General features: G+C 41.1%; 1 protein-coding gene across 4 annotated transcripts; it reads left to right on the top strand.

The window, feature by feature from the left end:
* Positions 1–3,322: 3,322 nt before the first annotated feature.
* APOOL (apolipoprotein O like) lies at positions 3,323–19,969 on the top strand. Of its 4 annotated transcripts, none has more exons than XM_060270111.2 (9): positions 3,323–3,357; positions 9,617–9,718; positions 11,954–12,073; positions 15,381–15,435; positions 15,714–15,812; positions 17,040–17,131; positions 17,388–17,501; positions 19,091–19,268; positions 19,360–19,969. In XM_060270111.2, exons 1-9 carry the CDS (start codon positions 3,346–3,348, stop codon positions 19,455–19,457), a joined length of 870 nt encoding a protein of 289 aa, XP_060126094.1. In that variant the 5' UTR covers positions 3,323–3,345; the 3' UTR covers positions 19,458–19,969. The 4 variants fall into 4 exon arrangements, with proteins under 4 accessions (XP_060126094.1, XP_034969751.1, XP_088520727.1 ...); XM_035113860.3 differs by having other exon boundaries at positions 19,088–19,268; XM_088664601.1 differs by having other exon boundaries at positions 3,323–3,489.
* The last annotated feature ends 256 nt before the right edge of the window (positions 19,970–20,225 follow it).

Raw genomic sequence — 20,225 nt, 5'->3', positions numbered from 1 at the left:
CCGGCAGGCCGCTTCCTCTAGCGCCCGTTTTTAAACGGGCTAAAATCCACTAGTCCCATATAAGTTCCCTAGGTGTTCAGAACAACACTAACATCTCCCTATTACTAAAAGACGAAAGCCCAAAAGTCACATATTTAGCCGCCAGATTTTGCGCTGCCATGATATTCGTCGAAGGATGGTCTATGCTACAAATCAGTCCTAAATTGAAGGCCCATATTGTTAGATCCGCACTTCTGAAACCCCACCCCATACAGCTGTTTTTAACTGATCTTTTTAAATTTTTCTTATCAGTTTTTTACTCATCCATTACCTATGCTTAATCAAGTATTCTATGTATATGTTTTGATCTACATTTGGTTCTTGCTCCCATTTATTTAATAATTATCTGCTTAGAGATACTGTTATGCTATTTTTTAGATGTTTTGCTTATGCTGGTCTGTGACGGTAATAAAGTAATTCATTCATTCTTGTGGCACCTTAAAGAGGTAATATGTATAGGCTAATAGTGTTAGTGAGTACATGTCTACTCAGAGGTAATTCCCATTTAATCCAATGGGGCTTATTCCCAGATAAATGGGTGCAGTCTAGCAGATTATTCTGGCATAAAATTTAGTGGAGTAGAATCTATTTCACCAGGAAAAAAAATTAGTGAGCAGATAGGTGTTTATGTATGCTTGGAAAATACTCCAGAAATGTTATCAGAATTCAAAAATATTATCGGGTTGGGAAGCTCAGACCAGGGGGGCAAATGCAACCCTCCAACCCTCTCCCCCTAGCCCTCAAGATTCTCGCCTCACTGACTTAGCTTTGCATCTTCCTTGAGTGCTTTTGTTGGGCAGTGGCATGTCCTTTAATTCTGATAGTACCTCAAGTGTCTGGATGGTCTGGAAGGTGGATAGAGAGCGATGGGGGTGGAAAGCATCCTGCTGTACTGTATTTAAAAAGGGTAAAAATAACATGTATTATTCCATACACTCGTCTCTGGCCCTGTCTACCATTGGCATATGATTCAATTTTTAGTCTTCTGGAACCATATTACTGTGGAAAATTACACACACTCAGAAAAGTTATGCCAAATCATTGGAACAGGAAAACCATCATCCATGGACTAGCAGCTACCAAGCCACACTTTTGCAGTGAAAATGTCTACACATGAAGATTCAGTGCAGCTATAGTTATCAAAGTGTCATGGAATCAGGGCCACATACCGAAAGGGTTTCAAAGCAGGTGTATGAGTAAGAATTGTGATGGAAATATATTTGGTGAAATAGGGAAATCACTCAGATTATCATGTTAGGCCTGCCACCTGAAAGGGTCTCTTTGGAATAGAATACAACTAACTAATGACCAGTTTTGTCCAACTTCATGGAAGAGGCCAAGACCATAGCCATATACACACCATGCATTTAAAGCAGTATCATACTTTATGTAGAGATGGCTTCCCCAAAATAATCCTGGGAACTGTGGTTTGTTAAGGCTGCTGATAGTTCTTGGGAGACTCCTACTACACCCACAGAGCTACAATTTCCAGAGATCCCTGGGAAGAGGATTTTTTTGTTAAACCACTGAGAATTGTACCTATTATTATAATGGAACAAGTAAACATAATTCTTGAACACCCGGTTTACAAATCTGAGCAAATGAAGAGCAGAAATTCTACATGATGAACTTTGCTTGGGTCACAATAGTTGGGTTTGTTTTTAAATTGACCCAGGTGAATTGTATACTCCAAAGCCAACATGGCTATAGTTTTAATGCAAAACATTTCACCCTGACCCGGATTGTTGGACCTCCTGAAGCACTGCAGTTTAGTAGACATGAATCCTGATTATTAGGGTTTGAACCTTGCTTCCTGGGTCATCCTAGTCAGTCAAACTCTCAGGCCAGTCCACCTCAAAAGTTTGCTGTGAAGATAACATGGAGTTATATGCATGACATCTTAAGCTCCTGGGTAGAAGGGTGGGTATAAATGTGGAAAGCAAATAATGAATGTTCTGAAAGGTGTGCTCCAGAATACCTTGCAAAATAAGTCAGGAATTGCCAGGGTAGTTTAGTGGCCTCCCCATAATACTGCTACACTTTTGATTTCCCTTTTTTAAAACAAATTGTCACCAGATTAATTCAAATTTAGAGCAAATTTAAAAACTGACACACACACATCCCTTTCCTTCTACAGTATTTGTATTTGGAGCAGCAACGGAGGGAGGGAAATAGTGCTACTCTAAACTACCTGAGTTGCTTGCACAAGCCAGCACTGCCTAATTTTGCATCTTCTTTGGAGAATACATCAATACTATTAGGTATCTGTTCTAAAATGCACGAAAAAGGCATTCAAGTATATCATGTTTTAGACCTTAGAGTTCGTAACAAACCCAAAGATTCTTTTACCACAGAATACCAAAACTTAATCCACACGGCAGGTGCAGCTTTTACATGAGTTGAGAGATTATTGTATTTGCATTTTGTTGACTTTTAACGTGTGAACCGCCCATGATTAACTGGACTATACAGTGGTACCTCGGTTTATGAACACAATTGGTTCCGGAAGTCTGTTCATAAACTGAAGCGTTCATAAACTGAAGCGAACTTTCCCATTGAAAGTAATGGAAAGTGGATTAATCCGTTCCAGACGGGTCCGTGGAGTACTTAAACTGAAGCGTTCATAAACTGAAACATGGGTGTAATTGGTTCCGGAAGTCTGTTCATAAACTGAAGCGTTCATAAACTGAAGCGAACTTTCCCATTGAAAGTAATGGAAAATGAATTAATCCGTTCCAGATGGGTCCGCGGTGTTCATAAACCGAAAATTCATAAACCGAGGTGTTCATAAACCGAGGTTCCACTGTACAGTATATTGTTACTGGCTACGTCAATCCCTGTTACTTTTTATCTGTTTTGTTTGTCTTTACAATCAAGCTGTGTATAAAAAAATTAAGAAATAAAACAAACAAATTTAAGAAGTTCCATAGCAGAAAGCCCGGGAAAAGAGCGGGGGGGGGATAAAATAATAACCCTCCAATACTGAGCTTGAGGGAACCGTTAGTATTGACGCTGTGTTAGGCAGCGCCCTATTCCTCCCCGCCTAATCATCATCATCATCATCCGGACGCCCCTCTTTGTACAAAAGGAAACATTTACGGCTGGTGGACAACAGAAATCTTAACGTCTCCCTTAAAATACCAACAACACCGGGAGGGGAAAGCACGCGTCATTTTCCCCTCTCCGCCAATCCCGCGGCGCTCTCCTGTTTAGTCCCGCCCACTTTGTTTTTTGACGTCTCTGACCGTTGGCGCCGTTGGTCGCGAGCGCTCGGCGGGTCGCCTCCTTCGAGGAGGAGGAGCCAAAATGGCGGCTAAGGTGAGTGGTTCACCTCGTGCGTATCATCCTACCTTCTGCCCCCTCAACCGCCCTGCCTCCCCTCCAAGGAAAGGCTTCGTGAGGCCCTCCTTTTGAGTGGGCCGCGCTTAAAGGGCACAGATGACATACAGGGTGAGCTTTTCCCATCGTTAAGGACGCCTTAACTTTCTTGAATGCGGTCGCGCCTGAGCATGTACAGAGCGCCCCCGCCTCTATGTCTCATAGCATGTATGGCCCAGCATTCCCCCGCTCTCTAGGTACCCTCAAGGTAGTGGACACGGTTTCTTTCTGCCCCTCCCTCTACCTTCTCCCCCACCCAAAGACGAAAGAGTGTCTGAGCAGGTGCAGAGTGCCGCCTCCTGTGCCCACTCTGTGCTGTCGCTTTCCTTCTACTCCCCAGTGGGAAAATGTGTAGGAATTCTTAGAACTGCTGGACATTAGAGGCTAGTTTGTTAAGATGATGAGAGTATCTGAACATGTGTGGTTCCACCTTGTTCTTCTGAATAACTGCTTCCTCCAGATACAAATTTCGAAATTGAGTGACAATCTGTGATCAGACTTTTCAAATACTGTAGAGAAAAAAGCTTCAAACCCTGGTCTTAGATTATTGGGGCTCATGCTAAAAGTTAAATCTTTTGATCACATTTATAATATTGTATGCACCTTAAAACATTAAGATTCCCACCCAAACCTAAAAATTGTTTGTACTTCTATAAGCCTTGAGGTTTCCTCGTGCCTGTTGATACCTCCCTCTTGTGTTTGGATGGTGTCATTTTTTTGCTATATGGGATCCCCAATCAAAAAATGAGTTTGCTATTGGCATATAGCAAGAGTGGCTAATTTGCAGCATGCAGACTGGATCTATTCCTCCCCAAAAGGATGGGTGAGTGAGTATGTCCTCCAAGATCCCCAGCAATTTGGCAATTTAAGATTTAAAATAATAATATTAATGTAATTCCCACTGTAGTGCTGTCGAGTTTCCTCTGTGGAACTGAAGGGGCTGCCAGCTTTCCAAAAAAAAATGGGTGCCTCTGGTTCAGCATACCTTGCAAAGGCACCTCTTCTCTCTTGAGCGCCACATAATGTTCATTCTGCACTTGTAAGGAACTGATCTTTGAGTGGCAGCTCCTCCTCACATTCTGGAACTCCCTGCCCATTGACAGCAGGCAGACACTTTCACTGAACACGTTTTAGTGTCTAGAAAAAAACATTGTTTAGTCAAACTTCCTCTTACTCATTTTGCATTTTTATAAACCTTTTAATGATTATTTTTATTGACAATTTTAATGTATATTTTATATTATTTGTAAATGTTTTGCTTACAGTTAAGTGGTATAAAAATTTTGTTAAGCAAATAAATCAGAGCTTTCTAAACTGTGTGTCGCGACACATTCATGTATCAGCTGCAGTGTGTAGGTGTGTCACGCGAATGCAGCTCGCTCTCCTGCCGGGGCTGGAAACAGATTAGTTTAACTTCCGGTTTGCTAGTAAAACTGAATTACTGTGTTTCAAAATGATGCATGCCTAAAAAATGTGTCACCGACAAGAAAGGTTGGGAAAGCTCTGAAATAAATAAAAATAGTGTGGGGCATGAATGTCATAGTGTTCGGGGAACAGGAAGGTGCACTTCTTCTTGTTTCCTGAACCTTGAAACATTATTTCAGTGGTACCACCCCAGGGGGAGAAGTTCTCTTTGCAAGGTAAGTGAGGGTTTTCAATCCCCAGCGCACTTCCTGGGTCCTCTCCTCACAGCCCAGCGATGGAAGCAAAGCTCTCCTGCTCCACTGCTAATCAGCAGAAGAGCTGTGTGAGGCAATGCTATCTGCCTGTGTGAGTGAATGAATGTATGTGTGGTATGTGTGTTGGCCATTTAGGCCAAGCCCATAGATGGCATGCTGCCCATGGAGGACTGACAAAACTTCAATGAGCTCCTCAAGCAAAAAAAAAAAAAAAAAGGCTAGCCACCCTGTAGTTAAATGTTGCTCTTGTTTGAGCCCTCCCAAATGCAGCTAAAACAAAAAGTCATCCCCTAAGGCAGGATCTGGCTGAGCTGTGCCATTTTAATAGTTCTTTTCTGAATAAATCTTTCTTTTCAATAAACTGCTTCAAAATAATTACTGGGCAGTGAAGTGATGTACAGTATCATTTTGTTAGTCATTGCACAGTTGACTTTGGTAGACCTTCCAAAGCAAAGCAATTAGTGTCATTCAAGAATTGAGCTAATTCCAAAAGTCACAGCACAGTTCCTAGCCCTTTAAGTACAGTGGAATGTGTGTTATAATACATACAGCTTTGTTTAACAATTTGAATTAAAAAAACTCCCACACAGTCTGCCCACTGAGTGCTGCTGTTTCCAAACATATTTGTCATGTGACAAAACAGACATTTGAGCAATTTTGGCACAACTGCACAAGAGCATAGACTATTTTTTATTCTACAGCCACCTGAGGAAATGACAGTGTGTGAAGCATCTATTCCCCTCCCAGAGCGTCTGTTTCCAGAGTTCCCTGGGAAGAGGGACTGATGTTAAACTACTCTGGGCATTGTCACCCTGTGAGGAGAATAGGAGTTTCCTAATGATTCTCAGCACCCATAGCAAACCAGTTTCTGCAAATCTTCGGAGGAAGCCATGGCTTTTCAAGTGGCATCACAGTGTTTTAAACGTATGATGCAGATGTGGCCTTTATCTTGCCACAACTCTTGCATACTTGTGGCTTTAGAAGATACAAGTTGCAGAGAGTGGGTATCTGGGCATAGAGTCCTTTCACATGCTTTCTGTCCTTCATACCTTAAGTACTTACTTCATTATCCGGCTCTCCCAAGAAACATTAAATGTGAACTTATTTCCTCTAGCTATAAATTACATATTCGAGTTGCAGGCACTCTTATGCACCTTAACATCAAAAGAGCAGAGAAATCTATCTTGCAGGCAAATTCTGGATACAAAGATACATTTTTATCACACTTGATATTTAAATGACTAGATAAAATTTGGCTGAGAGCATTTTCTCACTTTATAAGTCAGATTTTGAACGTTTACCACATTTATCACATGCGCCTTCTCCAGAGTTAATCATTTCATTCTGCTGTATTCTTCCTAATACTCTTTCTATGCTCCTCCTCATTAATGTTCAGTGACTTCAAAGTGTGAGAGTTAATTGCTCTTAGGGTATGGGCAATACTTTCCCCCTTTTCTGTATGCTTAAAAAAAAAAAGAAATCACACAGTTGACAGTCCTTGTATAATTTCACATTGCCACTTTCTTTTGTGCTTTTCCATCAAATATCTAATTTTTGCATTTTTCTTTCCCCCTGTGCTTCATTTGACCACCCCTCTGTCTATTCCTGCAACACGGTCAGTCTGCTTCATTGTCTGTTTCTTTTTCTGCTGTAGCTAGCTTGATACTTTACATCACAAATGAGGAGCATGTGTCCCTCCAGTTGTTGCCAGGCTACAACTCCTATCATCTCATGTTTTAATCCTTTTTAATATTTTATTTTTAAATTGTTGTAGCCCACTTGGGCCTCAACATGGAGAAATCAAATAAATAAGAATGTTGATGTGTGGAAAGATGGCCAGAAATGCATTCTGTTGGGAGGAGACTTTAATCCACAAATTAGTTAAACTTGGTGTCCTTAGATTCAACTATTGGCTCCATTCTTCAATGGCTGTATTCATCATGAAGCCAGGTATTGGTTGCTGCCTTGCCAATTATGGTTTGAGTGAAACAAACCACAATTCTCAGTTCATTCATAACACTAACTCGGAGATTGTGGCTTGTTGATCACACATGGAAAAAATGAAAGTGCATGTGATATCAACATTATTGGTAAGTCATTAGCAGTGGTTTGCAATGATGTCAACTGGGCTAGTGTGGGAAATAATAAATACAACACAGTAATAAAACATTCATTAAAATCCAGTACAGCTTCCTTAAGTTGTAACGTGACTATGGGGCATCAAGCATTAACTCGTGATAAGAAATGCAGTAAAATGGTTTATTACACTAATTCACCTCCACTGACATTTTATCCTTAAAGAGATGAGAACATGAGACATTTCCTCTTAGGAATGAGATTATTTGAGAGGAAGAGGAGATGCAGCACTTGGAGGAAATAGTTTCCAGAGGTGCAACATAATAGGGAATGGATAGCATATTGCAGAGAGAAGGTAACTGACACAGGCTGCATACATACTATACTGTACATTTAAAGTACCGGTACATGACTTCCCTGAAAGAATCCTAGAGACTAGTTTATTAAGTGTGCTAGTAATTGCAGCTCTGAGAAGTAAACTACAGTTCCCAGAATTCTTTGGATGAAACCATGTGCGTTAAATGTATGGTGTGTGCGTAGCCACAGTTGCACAATTAAGTTGTAGAATTCACTGCCACAATAAGTGATGGTGGCTGTTGGCTTAGATGGCTTTCAAATGACAATTTCATAGGCAATCATTTCCATTCAGTATACAGTAATACCTCGGGTTACGAACGCGATCCGTTCCGGATCGCAGTTCGTAACCCGAATAGTTCGCAAACCGAGCGCGATGGGCGGCGCCATTTTGCGCATGCGCAGATCGCGCGCGCGCGGCTTATGCACGCGTGCGCGGGGCGAAAACACTTCCGGGTTTGCGCAGTTCGTAACCCGAACTGTTCGCAAACCGAGGTGGTCGTAACCCGAGGTACGACTGTACTGTATATTGAGTACCAGTAAGTACTACCGGTATTAGTTGCAGAGCAACACTGGAGGAAAGTTCCTGTATTCTTGCCCAGCTGCTTAACTCTCTGGAAGCAGTTGGTAGAGCATAAGACTCTTAATCGCAGGGTCATGGGTTCAGGCCCCACATTGGGCAAAATATTCCTGCATTGCAGGGGGTTGAACTAGATCAGGGGTCAGCAAACTTTTTCAGCAGGGGGCTGGTCCACGTCCCTCAGACCTTGGGGGAGGGCCAACTATTTTTTTGGGGGGGGGGGAATGAACAAATTTCTATGCCCCACAAATAACCCAGAGAAGCATTTTAAATAAAAGCACACATTCTACTCATGTAAAAACACCAGGCAGGCCGCACAAATAACCCAGAGATGCATTTTAAATAAAAAGACACATTCTACTCATGTAAAAACACGCTAATTCCCGGACCGTCCACAGGCTGGATTTAGAAGGTGATTGGGCCAGATTATGCCCCCAGGCCTTAGTTTGCCTACCCATGGGCTAGACTAGATGATCCCTGTGGTCCCTTCCAACTACATTTCTGTGATCGGGCTTCACAGATGGTTGATCTAATTGAGCAATGCTCTTCCACTCTTTTCCTTTTTTTGTTTTCTTGAGGTCTCAAAACTTTGATCTTTTTAATGAATATATATTTTTAAAAGTGAAAACGTTCTTGCTAGATTCTGTAAAAAGCCATTTGAGCATTAGAGAGCAGACTTCTGTGTAGCCTATACCTTTAAGGCAGTTTTCCTGCCACTAAATGTTGTTGTTAAAATATGAACATAGGGAGCTGTCTGATATTGAGTGAGGCTGTGGGGGTCCATCTAGTTCAGCATTGTCTACATTGATTGCAGTGGTTCTCTAGGCTTTCTCAGCCCTGCCTTTGAGACATCAAGGATTAAACCTGTAGCCATCTGCATACAAGACAGATGCTCTCCCACTGAGCTGTGTCCCTTCCTTCATCTTATTTTAGATATTTTTTAATTCTAAGCATTTCTACAGTGATCCTGCATTTTACCAGCACTTTATTGCAACAGACCATGCATAATGCATCTTCAGTGTACACATGGTGCTTCACAGAGTGACAAATATTTTTTTAAAATGTGAGTCCCTGCACCAAGGAGCTTATGACCACATCACAAGTAATAATCCTGAGAAACATATTTTAAGGAAACAGTTCAATAAATTACAGTAAGCAACTTCCTTGGTACCCAAAAACGATTAGTGTGAACAACCTGAACATTTGCAATTTGGAAACCTTTTCCATACCTACCCCACCCCGCAATGCAGTGAGAATGTTTATGTTTCTTAAAATGTTTCTTAAAATGTTTTTGTATACTGTACATTTTTTCCAATTCTGTATTTTCCTATATCAGATGTATGAAAAACAATTTATTGTGCTTATACTCTTTAGCAGACTTAACTGGTTAATGGATATTGTTGTTGAACTTGGTCTGAGTATTGATGAACATGTGCATTCATTCATTCATTCATTTGCTATTCAGCGATTAAGCTTCTTTCTTGCTTTCTTTTGGCCTCTACCCCACCAGATAGCAAAATGGGTGGCTCTTCCTACAGCCTTGGCAGGTGCATCTATTGTACATGCTGCATCTGAAGAGGAACCAGAATCTTGTCGCATGAAGGCACATCAGGTAGGATTTGTATGACCTCTTTAAAAATTGAATGAGCAGAAGCACCCAGGTGCAGTGAAGGCTTGCCTCTGAATTTTGTTTCACAGGAAACAGAACTATATAGCAGAATGCAACATGGGATATAGTAAAACAATAATAATGTTGGTGATGATTATTATAATTTCAGATGATCCAAAAAGAGAGGACTGAATAGATAAGCTACGGTAATGCAAATATGTGATATAATACATAATATAATTTAAAGCTGAAGAGAAGCATTCCTTCTATAGTTTCAATGTTCATTTGTTGAGAACTGTTTCTTATGTAGCGATGGTAGTACCGCTCACACAAGAAGGGAATACTCTCATGTTTTGGAGAGCCCAAAGGTTTGCATTTTAAAAAAAAACCTGGGAGAGCCCAATAAGAACTGAGTGCACTCAGTGTCTACAGAATGCAAATTGATAGGAAGGATATGAAACACCAGGGACAGGGGCAATGCAGTGGAGCAGCTGGAATTCTGAACAGCAGCACTCCAAAGCACAACATTTTGTTGCAGGTCCCATTTGGAAGACTGAATCACATTTGTACTTAAATTTACTGTGGCTTTTGTATTGATGCATAGGTTTTTTGGGGGGGATTTGGTTTGCTTTCATCTTTGCTTTATTTATGCATGGTTGTTATCAATCTAGGTATGATGAACTTAAGAAGAGGGCAGTATACTGCAGCAACAAGCTCCACTACCATCTCTTGACCTCAGCACATTCATCATATCTTGTGTACACAGCCTACATATATACACGCTAATGTCTTCTGCACTCTGTACATTAGATACACAGAGCACATAGAGACCAGCATGAGGGCCTGCAGCTCCCCACTCTACATATTCTTTGTGTAGTGCTAAAGAAGATTATTTTCTTGATCTCCACCCCACTTGGAGGCTTAAAGCTTAGGACAACCACAGCTAACTTATGGTCCGAAGCACAACAGTCACATTGTGCAAGGTGTTCTGTGTGACTCGGAAGTGTTCATACAAGAGAGAGCCGTCCCATCTGCACCATGAAGCTGGTGGTAATCTGCACCACCATTTGCACTGCTCAAGGGTGATGGAGATAGCACTAGGCCAGTGTTTCCCAACCTTGTGCCTCCAGCTGTTTTCGGACTACAATTCCCATCATTCCTGACCACTGGTCTAGCTAGGGATGATGGGAGTTGTAGTCCCAAAACATCTGGAGGCACAAGGTTGGGAAACACTGCACTAGGCCAAAGCAATCTAATATGGTGCCTTTCAGTTATTGTTGGACTAAAACTTGCATCACAGCCACTGGGCATACTGACTGGGACCGATGGGAGTTGGCATCTGACAATATCTGGGGGGGGGGGCACGCTGGCTACACCTGCAGTAGGTTCTCAGACTGTTCTGTGGAATCTTTAGGTTTGTCAATGAGAAAGTTGGTAATGGCTGGCAAGCTTCACTGAAAAGCTGCTTGTCTGCCACTACCAATTTCTCCTGCAGATGCAGTGGGGTTTTGGATGCATTTGAAAGATAACTCTTGGTTCATGCAAGTTAGGTGCTAGCTCAGCTGATCATAGTACCCCAGAACACAACCCTGAATCCTGTGCTGTGTGCAGGTGTTATGTGGTAGAGATGGCCATAGCTCAGTGACAGAGTACTGTATCTGCTTTGCATGCAAAAGGTCCCAGGTTCAGTCTCCATCATTTCCAAGTAGGGCTGGGAGAGACCCTATCTGAAACTCTGAAGGGCCATTCCCAGTCAATGTAGACAATACTGATTTAGATGGACCAATGGGTATGATTCATTATAAGGCCACTTTCTGTTCCTAGATGTGCTGGGGACCTCAACAGCCATGCTGAAATGGAAGGAATTCTCTGAAAGTAGAATCCACTGCATTAGATGACTTAAGCTCAGATGCCTGTGTGTGTGTCATTTCCCTGATGATCCATATCCATGGCAAAATGTCAGGGTCAATTTACTGGCACTTAATGACCATACATGCCTACTTTCACACAGAAGTCCTTGGGTCTACCCTTTTATCCAATAGATGATAGTATCCAAAGTAGTTGTAGATGTAGAACAGATCTTCTATTCATGCAAGTCTTGTACGACACAGGCAAATTTTGCTGGATTGAGGCAATGGATAAAATAATCCTATTCCAAGTATGTGGATTGCCCCTCCCTTTTCATGGTTTTCCCAAGACAAGCTTTGTTATAACTTCTCTCCCCCCATTTCCTTCCAGCTTCCTATTTATAATGCACCACCTCTTAATTCAAGATACATCGATGAAAAGCCTGGCCGCTTGCAAAGTAGAATTTCATCAGTAAGAAACACAACAAGTTACTATGTCAATGGGTGCAAGGTAAGAATATTACTTAATTTAATAGATCAAGAATTCTCATACATGTCTTGCCATAAGTGAGCAATTGGATAAATTGGAGTCAGCATGGAATAAGATTTCTATGAATTAGTTCAGTTTGGGATTTCCAGTGCATTTTGAGTTCAGAGTTTTTAATCAAACCCTTAAGAAAAGAAGTACAGTGGAACCTCGGTTTACGAATTTTCGGTTTACGAACGCCACAGACCCATCTGGAATGGATTAATTCACTTTCCATTACTTTCAATGGGAAAGTTCGCTTCAGTTTATGAACGCTTCAGTTTATGAACAGACTTCCGGAACCAATTACACCCATGCTTCGGGTTAAGTACGCTTCAGGTTGAGTACTCCGCGGACCCGTCTGGAACGGATTAATCCACTTTCCATTACTTTCAATGGGAAAGTTCGCTTCAGTTTATGAACGCTTCAGTTTAAGTACTCCGCGGACCGTCTGGAACAGATTAATCCACTTTCCATTACTTTCAGTGGGAAAGTTCGCTTCAGTTTATGAACGCTTCAGTTTATGAACAGACTTCCGGAACCAATTGTGTTCATAAACCGAGGTACCACTGTAACATATTCAAACACTCTTAAAAAAACCTTCCCCCCTAGGAAACATCTTGGGAATCTTAAACTGAATAAATCAACCATGTAAGACTTTGCTATTTTTTGCACTCTTACTAAGAAGTTGCCCTTTTGGTAGAAGAAAGGTTAGGAGTAAGAATAATGTTCCTGCTTTAGGTTTGCTTTGTGTTATCTGCACCAACCTTTTTATGTCCACCAGTCAATAATTTCTCTTTATTTTTGTTGTGTTTCAAAACTTGGAGCGTAGTGACCTCTTGTGGTGTGAATTCAAAATAAATTTTCAGTGCCAAGTTTTGTTCACAAAACACTAGTGCAAAATAAACTGAAATGTATCATTGTGAAACATACAATATATTTCCCACTGTGATGTCCCGAACTCTATGCCTTAATTGTTCCTGCAATATGTATATAATTCTTTTTATTGTATTTATTTTAATGTATGTATTATATTTATTATATTGTAAACTGCACTGAGAGCTTCAGCTGAAATAAATAACAAATGACAGGGGAGGGAAAACTGAAGGCAGATGAAGGTAGAGCATTGGGGAAGGGTTTTCCAAAACATTTTGCCTCTTGTTGAAATCAATGAGAGGGCAGTAAATGTAATTTCTCCTACTTGACACACCCCCAACATGCCATTAGAATGCTTCCTCTTTGGCCTCTCTGAGGTTGGAGAAGAACCAGCTGCAGACCTTTCTGCAACCACAGGGAAAAGGCTTCCAACAACAGATCTTCCTTCCTGAGGGCAGACCTCTCTCTGTTTTCAGAGTGGGAAGTCTGATGAAACTTTGGCCTCCCAGAGACTATAGGAGTGCAGAGTTAGGATCTACTACATATGTTAGAAAGTTGCACTATGCATTTGGATACCTCTTAAGATATCTTACCTAAGTTTTATGTGCTAGTTCCTGAGATCAAGGAGCAGTTTTTCATCTATGTTTGGATACAGTTGAATACCAATTTAAATCAAGATTGTGGACTGAACCTTTTAAAAAAGATTTTATTGTTTCTAGGAATTCCTGAGCAACACCAGGTAGAAGGCAACTTGTCCTAAATAAAGAAATATAATATATAAGATGTCCACTTAAAAAATGATGCTGATGCATAAGAATGTTTACATCTTCTGGTGGGGCTAGAAAATATGATGTATCAAAACAGCTAAATCAGAAAACCCCAGACACCTTATATTATAAATGTAGCTTGTGCTATACCAGTGGATTAATGCAATGAAATAACAATTTCCTATTATGATTGTCTATCAGTAGTTACGATGGAAGGCAAGGAAGATGCGTGCTTGTATTTTACTTTGTTTGTATTTATATCCCATCTGTTTGTCTGATAACAGGCATCTGAGACATCTGACAACATGGGGAAATTAATGCACAATAAAATAATAGGATGTTAGTCTTAACAGCAGATGGTTTGGAAAGGCTAAGTTTATTTATTATTTGTGGCCTGAATCCAAAACACCATGTGACTAGTTTTGCATGCCCAAGTGGGTTTGGATATGCGATTCACAAAAAGCAACACACACACACACACACACACACACACAAAGAAGGTATGGCAGACTTCTTCCAATACTGAGAAGTTTCATAAGCACCTGGTGTGGGGGCTGCTCTTCAAAGGGGACATGTTCAAAATTCCACACAAATATAAGGCCTTGGGCATACCTAATTAAAGTATCTTCTTGGATACCAGCCATTATTCAGTTCGGAGTATATGTGGGAGGGGGGGGTGATTTTTACACAGCCTTGCTCCATCTGACATTGGATGAATTGCTGTTGGTAATGCAATGTGTACCACAGTATAAATTTAAAAAGCTGTTGCTTGTTTTTCTCTAGCTGAATAACTTTCCTATGTAAAGAGACCAAAAGTTTCATATTGAATATGTTGTACACTGCACATGCTATAGCAGGGTCACCATGTGGCACCCACGAAGGCCTTCCCCGGAACCCATGAGGTTCCCTGCTCCTCTGCTTGCTGAAATTAGGCTTGAAGTATTATTTTGTAGCCAATAGAAAAAGTTGTGGGGGTATTTGGTTGTTGGGTGTGTGTCATTGATAGTTTATCTGACTTATAAATGTAGCCACGGATCCAAAAAAGTTTGCAACCCTGCTACAGTAATATTTTGCTACTGCTACAGTAATATTTTGCAGCACTGGGGGCAGGGGATTATTAAAATATGGCACCATTTGCCCCCCTACTTGCATCATATATACTGGCTCCAAATCCACAGAAGGAGCAGCAGAGTAGGAGTCTCCTCCTGCCCCATCACAAAAAGGTGATATCTGTGACAAATTTGTCATTGCCAGCTGTTAGATTGTTGGGGAAAGTCATGGGCTCAATCCAACACTTGCTTTTATCTTGCCCTGCCTAAGAGATGGTGCTGTTATTGCTGATGTTGCTGGACTACAGCTCCCATCATCCCTGAGCGTTGAGCATTCTAGATGGAATTGGACACAGGTCTTTACCCCATTTTTAAGTGATTCAGGAACATTGCACTTAAATCTGCCTCTTCTCCACCTCCTCCATGTTCCACTTGCTAATCAGTTATACTAAATTCAAAGAGTTGAATTACAAAGGGAAAATTTCCAGCATTCTGTCTCCAACTGTTTGTCATTGTGATTGTTTGATAAATGTTAGGAATTTTTAAGACAGGTGCATAAATATCAGATGGGGAAAATTGTATTTTATTTTGTTTGTGCAGGATGCTTATCTCTTTGTCAAAAATGGGATAATATCATCTGTACAGTTTGGAAAAGGTGAGTACAGTATGTGCAAAGCTTAAATCTTTCATTTCTTTGTTCTTGGCCATGCAAATTACAAACTTCAAATGAGGAGACATTCCAGATTTTCTTATAAATATTTTATATTTTCTTATACTGTAAATATTTTGCCCCACTGTAAATACAGCACAGTTAACAAAGTTTGAATTTGTATGAAGTAATCATTTCTACATGCAATTACAAATAAATTATTATTATTATTATTAATTCTTAGAATATTCAAGCTTAGCAAATCTTGCTTCTTCTTTTTAAAGATGCCTATGTTTACCTGAAGAATCCACCTCCAGAATTCCTTCCCAAAGTTGGTGTGATTACAGTTTCAGGACTGACTGGGCTAGTCCTTGCAAGAAAAGGTAAGGGATTACATGCTCATAATTTACTGTTGTTATTATTAGTAGTATTAATTTATTAATTGCCTTCTGTACAAGCATGTCAAAACAATTCACATTAAAAACAGAAAAAAACAGTTTATAACACATACACACTATCCCCCCATTACATTTAGAGCAGAACTTAATAGCATACAAAATACACACTTGTAGCAAAGACCCATTTATCCAACTGGGAAAACCTCCTAAAACAAAACAAAAAAAGTCTCCAGTTGTTTGCAGAAAGTGCAGATAGTAGGGCACCTGTTGTGTCTCAACAATAATGCTATCAACAGAACAGGAGCCAGCCCAGGCAAGCTGTTTAATGAATGGGGAGAGGCACAAAGTGTCTATCCCCCTCCATTAAATGTGTTTGTAGCAAGGTTTAACAGAGGGGTAAGGGAGGCCTTTCACCTATTTCTTATACTGGGTTAGCAAGCTGCCCTGTGGCCTCCTCACCCCTGGTTAAACCTTTTTGCAGTCAGGTTCAATAGAGGAAGGAGAGTGCTTTACAGAGCAGTTTAGCAACCTATGAGCAAGGAGCAGAAGCAGGTGGTTGAGATACAAAGGGAGGGAGGGAGAGTTAGTCATATGTTGGGGGAAAACAATGGGGGAGGTGGGATTGGTGAATGGAGCCGTGTGTGTGTGTGTGTGTGTGTGTGTGTGTGTGTGTGTGTGTGTATTCCTTGCCACATTGGAATCTGGATCCTAATGCAGATGGTTACAAAGCTTGCTGTCCTGTGTACCTACCCCACTGTAAGTTGAATACATCCAAGTAGAATCATGAGGATGTGTGCAATGGAGCACATAGTACAGCCTAATGCCTAGTCTGTAACTGTATCCAGATTCAGATGCTTTTGCAGACTCATTCCCACAAAGAACAGAAGAGGTGGGCAATGTTGATAGAGGCTGAAGATAGTTCACTTGACTTGAATACTCATCTATATAAAAAATATTGCTTATACACTGGAAGTCAATGTGGAGCCTAGCCTTCTCAATATGATTATTTTTGCTTAAAGTTGCTTAAATCAGAGATGGGCAACCCATGGTCCTCTAGATGTTGTTGGGCTACACAACCTGTCATCTTTGGGATAGGGCCTTGCCATCATTGGTCATGCTGGCTGGAACTGATGGGAGCTGTAATCCAATAGCATTTGGAGGGCTGCAGGTTCCCAGTCACTGCCTTAAATGGTTGATTGATTGATTTTGCAGGATCTAGATTTAAGAAGATTTGCTATCCCTTTGGACTCTGCACATTGGGCATATCTGTTTGCTATCCAGCTCAGTCAGTAATTATTGCAAAGGTGAGTTCTGCTAAATGGTGTATGAATGCTTTCCTTTTTATTGTTTAAAAATCTTGCCACTTGTTCATCACACTTTAGCATTTTAAATTGGAAAATTAAAAGCACTAATAGATTGCCAACTATAATTGTGTTCGTTCTTTCTTTCACTGTTGGTTGAATCACAGGTCATTGGAGAAGTCAGTTAGCCTTGCCTAATATGCTACAATATTTTTAAAACTGGTTGTTCAGTACAATAACATTTCTAAAATTAAACTAGGTAATAGGTGGAAAGGCCTATGCTGCAAGCCATAAAACCTATGAAGCAATAGGATCGCTATGGACCAAGAATTCCACTACGGAAGTTCTACTCACACAGGATAAAGATACTCAGGTAGGTTCTTTTCCAAAAACTACCTTATAAGCAGCATGGGCTAGTTATCTTTCTTCGATCTACATTGTGTTAGAAATGCATGCATGAAAACAATAGTGTTGCAGATATCGAACATCATTACTTTTCAGCCTTTGAACTTCCAAACGTGCAACAGATTTTAATATACTATAGTAGACTGGTTTGGAGACTGAAAGATACGCTGCACATGTTAAGAGACATATTTAGTGCTATTATTTGTGCTATTATTTGTGTGTATTTTTAAATAATTTTAATTAAACTAAAAATTGTTATACAAAATTCTGCAAAATAGAGAGTTATCAAACAGTATCTAGTGGCAATTATACATTGTCCACATAAAATTATAGATCACTGTTGAACAAAAATAAGACATGAAGTAAAACCAAAATAAATAAACCATGGGCGTATGAATGCATGGAAGGTGGTGACTAGAAATATTTATAGCATAACTAGTATCATGAAGCCCGTTAAAATAACGGATGCTAGAGCAGACCTGTTGCTCTAGCAACCTCGGGGACATGCGCAGAGCTGATGAAGCGGCGGGTCTGCGCTGCAAGTCCCAACGGACAGAACTGGACCCGATGGGGTGGGAGTTAGGAGAAGGAAGGCCTCACTTTCTTTCCTCCTCCACCGAGGCCAGCAAGCGGCCCTATGAATTCCCTTCCCGGACCTCCTACCTCAGCCCAGCTCGAGCGCTGCAGCGGCCTGCCCGCCTCATTCTCTCTCCCGCCGGCGTCGCTCCTCGCGCAGATGAGCCGCCGCGCCCTGAGGAGGCTGGGCTTGCCTCTCCCGTCAGGGTCTAGAAAGAAGAAGAAGCAGCACCCGGCAAAGGGGAACGGGCGGTCCTCGTGCCCGCCTTGCCGCCTCAGCCTGGCTCGTCTCCCTGCCGGGCCGAGCGGACTCCAAGCTCCCCTCTCCGAAGTGTCTCTGCGCTCCAAGTCCCAACAGCTGTCCATGGGGCATATGCGCAGTAGCGCAATCCCACGGACACAGGGACTGGACACAGAGACACTTGGATATTATTATATAGGATGGTTGAACAAGACAGGGTTATGAAACATGGACCCTATTATACCAATGGAAAGTATTTTAATTGGCACAGTCACTATCAGCCATATTCGTTTGTAAGCCAAGGAGGATCCTCAGCCAATTTGCTATTATTTTATTATTAATGCAGTGCTATCCATGTGCATGGCATTTTACACAGCACTATTAAGCAAAAGACAAGCCACCAATCTGTGGGGGAAAGACTGTAGCACAGTCTCTGCATTGAGAAGGTCCAGAATTGAATCCCTGGCATCTCCAGGTAGGGCTGGAAAAGACTATCTGAAACCTTGTAGAGCAATACTTGCCAGCCTAGTGTCTTCCAGATGCTTTGCACCAGAGCTGGGGCTGGGGAAGTGGGCACCAGAGGGCACCAGATTGCTGAAAGCTAGTGTAGGCAATACTGGGTGATGGATCATTTGACTCTAGTAGAAGGCAACTTCCTATGTTACAAGGAGTGTTCTGTCTAAATTTAGATTTGGCAATATCAGATTTATTTTACAATTTAGTCATTATTTCAACAGCAGCAAGTACTGGGAGCAGTTCCAGGAACAGACCATATTGTCTCAGAAGCTCGGAAGATAGCCCTTGAATCAGAAGAAAAGGTGAAATCATCACAAATGCAATTTCATGCAGAGAAGACACTTCCACAGACAGATTCTGTGCCTTTGATAGCTGAAGCGAAACTGCCAAGTGTCAGATCAGGTATGAATAACCAGCAACTGTCCTGAAGATCTTAAGTGACAAGACAGTGCCAAACATATAGACACACTAAAACCTTTTTTATACTTAACAGATGTGTTGAAGGCAACAAAGTTTAAACCAGACCCCAGCCTCATGGACCATGGCCAGTCCAGCCCAGAAGATGTGGATATGTACAGTACCAGAAGCTAACAGCACAGACTCCCAAAATTTTGGATTACAATAATGATGGGACATTAAAATGGGGAAAGTTGTGATCTATATGTTGGTATTTGATCAGGTAATTCTTCAACCTGATCTTTAACTGCACAGCCAGTTCACTCGCCCTTCATTTCCACTGTATCATTTTTTCCTATTATTGCTACAAGTGTTCTTTTAATTTTTGGAAATCACGAGACAGCCAAAGGGTTTCAGATGAGATTGTCATTGTCAAGCTGGCTATTAATGTAAATCACTTGGAGAAATAGATTTCTGTACCACTCCTGCGCAGAGAATGAAGTGATAATGAAAAGAGAAATATTTAAACTTATTTTCCTTGGGCTTATCTTTAGTCCAGGAGATGTGGCTGCTCTACACTGTAGCACTTTGCTAATATGCTGGCCTTTAAAAACTTGCTGTCATTCAGAGGAAAAGGAGGGAACATATTGATAATTATAGTTTATGGATATATAGGTATATATATAATTAAAAATGCATTTCCCAAACTGCTTGCTGTGAAGGTGTGATGGTAGCTTCATATAGGACATGAATTTTCATCTGCTTTCTACGGTCCTTGTGTAGTGGTGAAGAGGGAATTTGCATATAACCTCTGCGGAAGATGCCGAGGCTATGTTCACAGTTGTGAATGCAGGTATTTTCCTATTTCTCCACTTCCAGCTCCTGGGGCTGATTAGTCCTGTCAGGTTTTATTATTTGACCTCAATGCCATTTTGGCCAAGTCACACCCACCTACTCTATTCC

This window comes from Zootoca vivipara, chromosome Z2, assembly GCF_965207765.1.
Source record: "Zootoca vivipara chromosome Z2, rZooViv2.hap1.1, whole genome shotgun sequence".
NCBI classification, from domain to species: Eukaryota; Metazoa; Chordata; class Lepidosauria; order Squamata; family Lacertidae; genus Zootoca; species Zootoca vivipara.
Note: the sequence above shows the minus strand (reverse complement) of the source record. Positions and strands in the feature narration are given on the sequence as shown.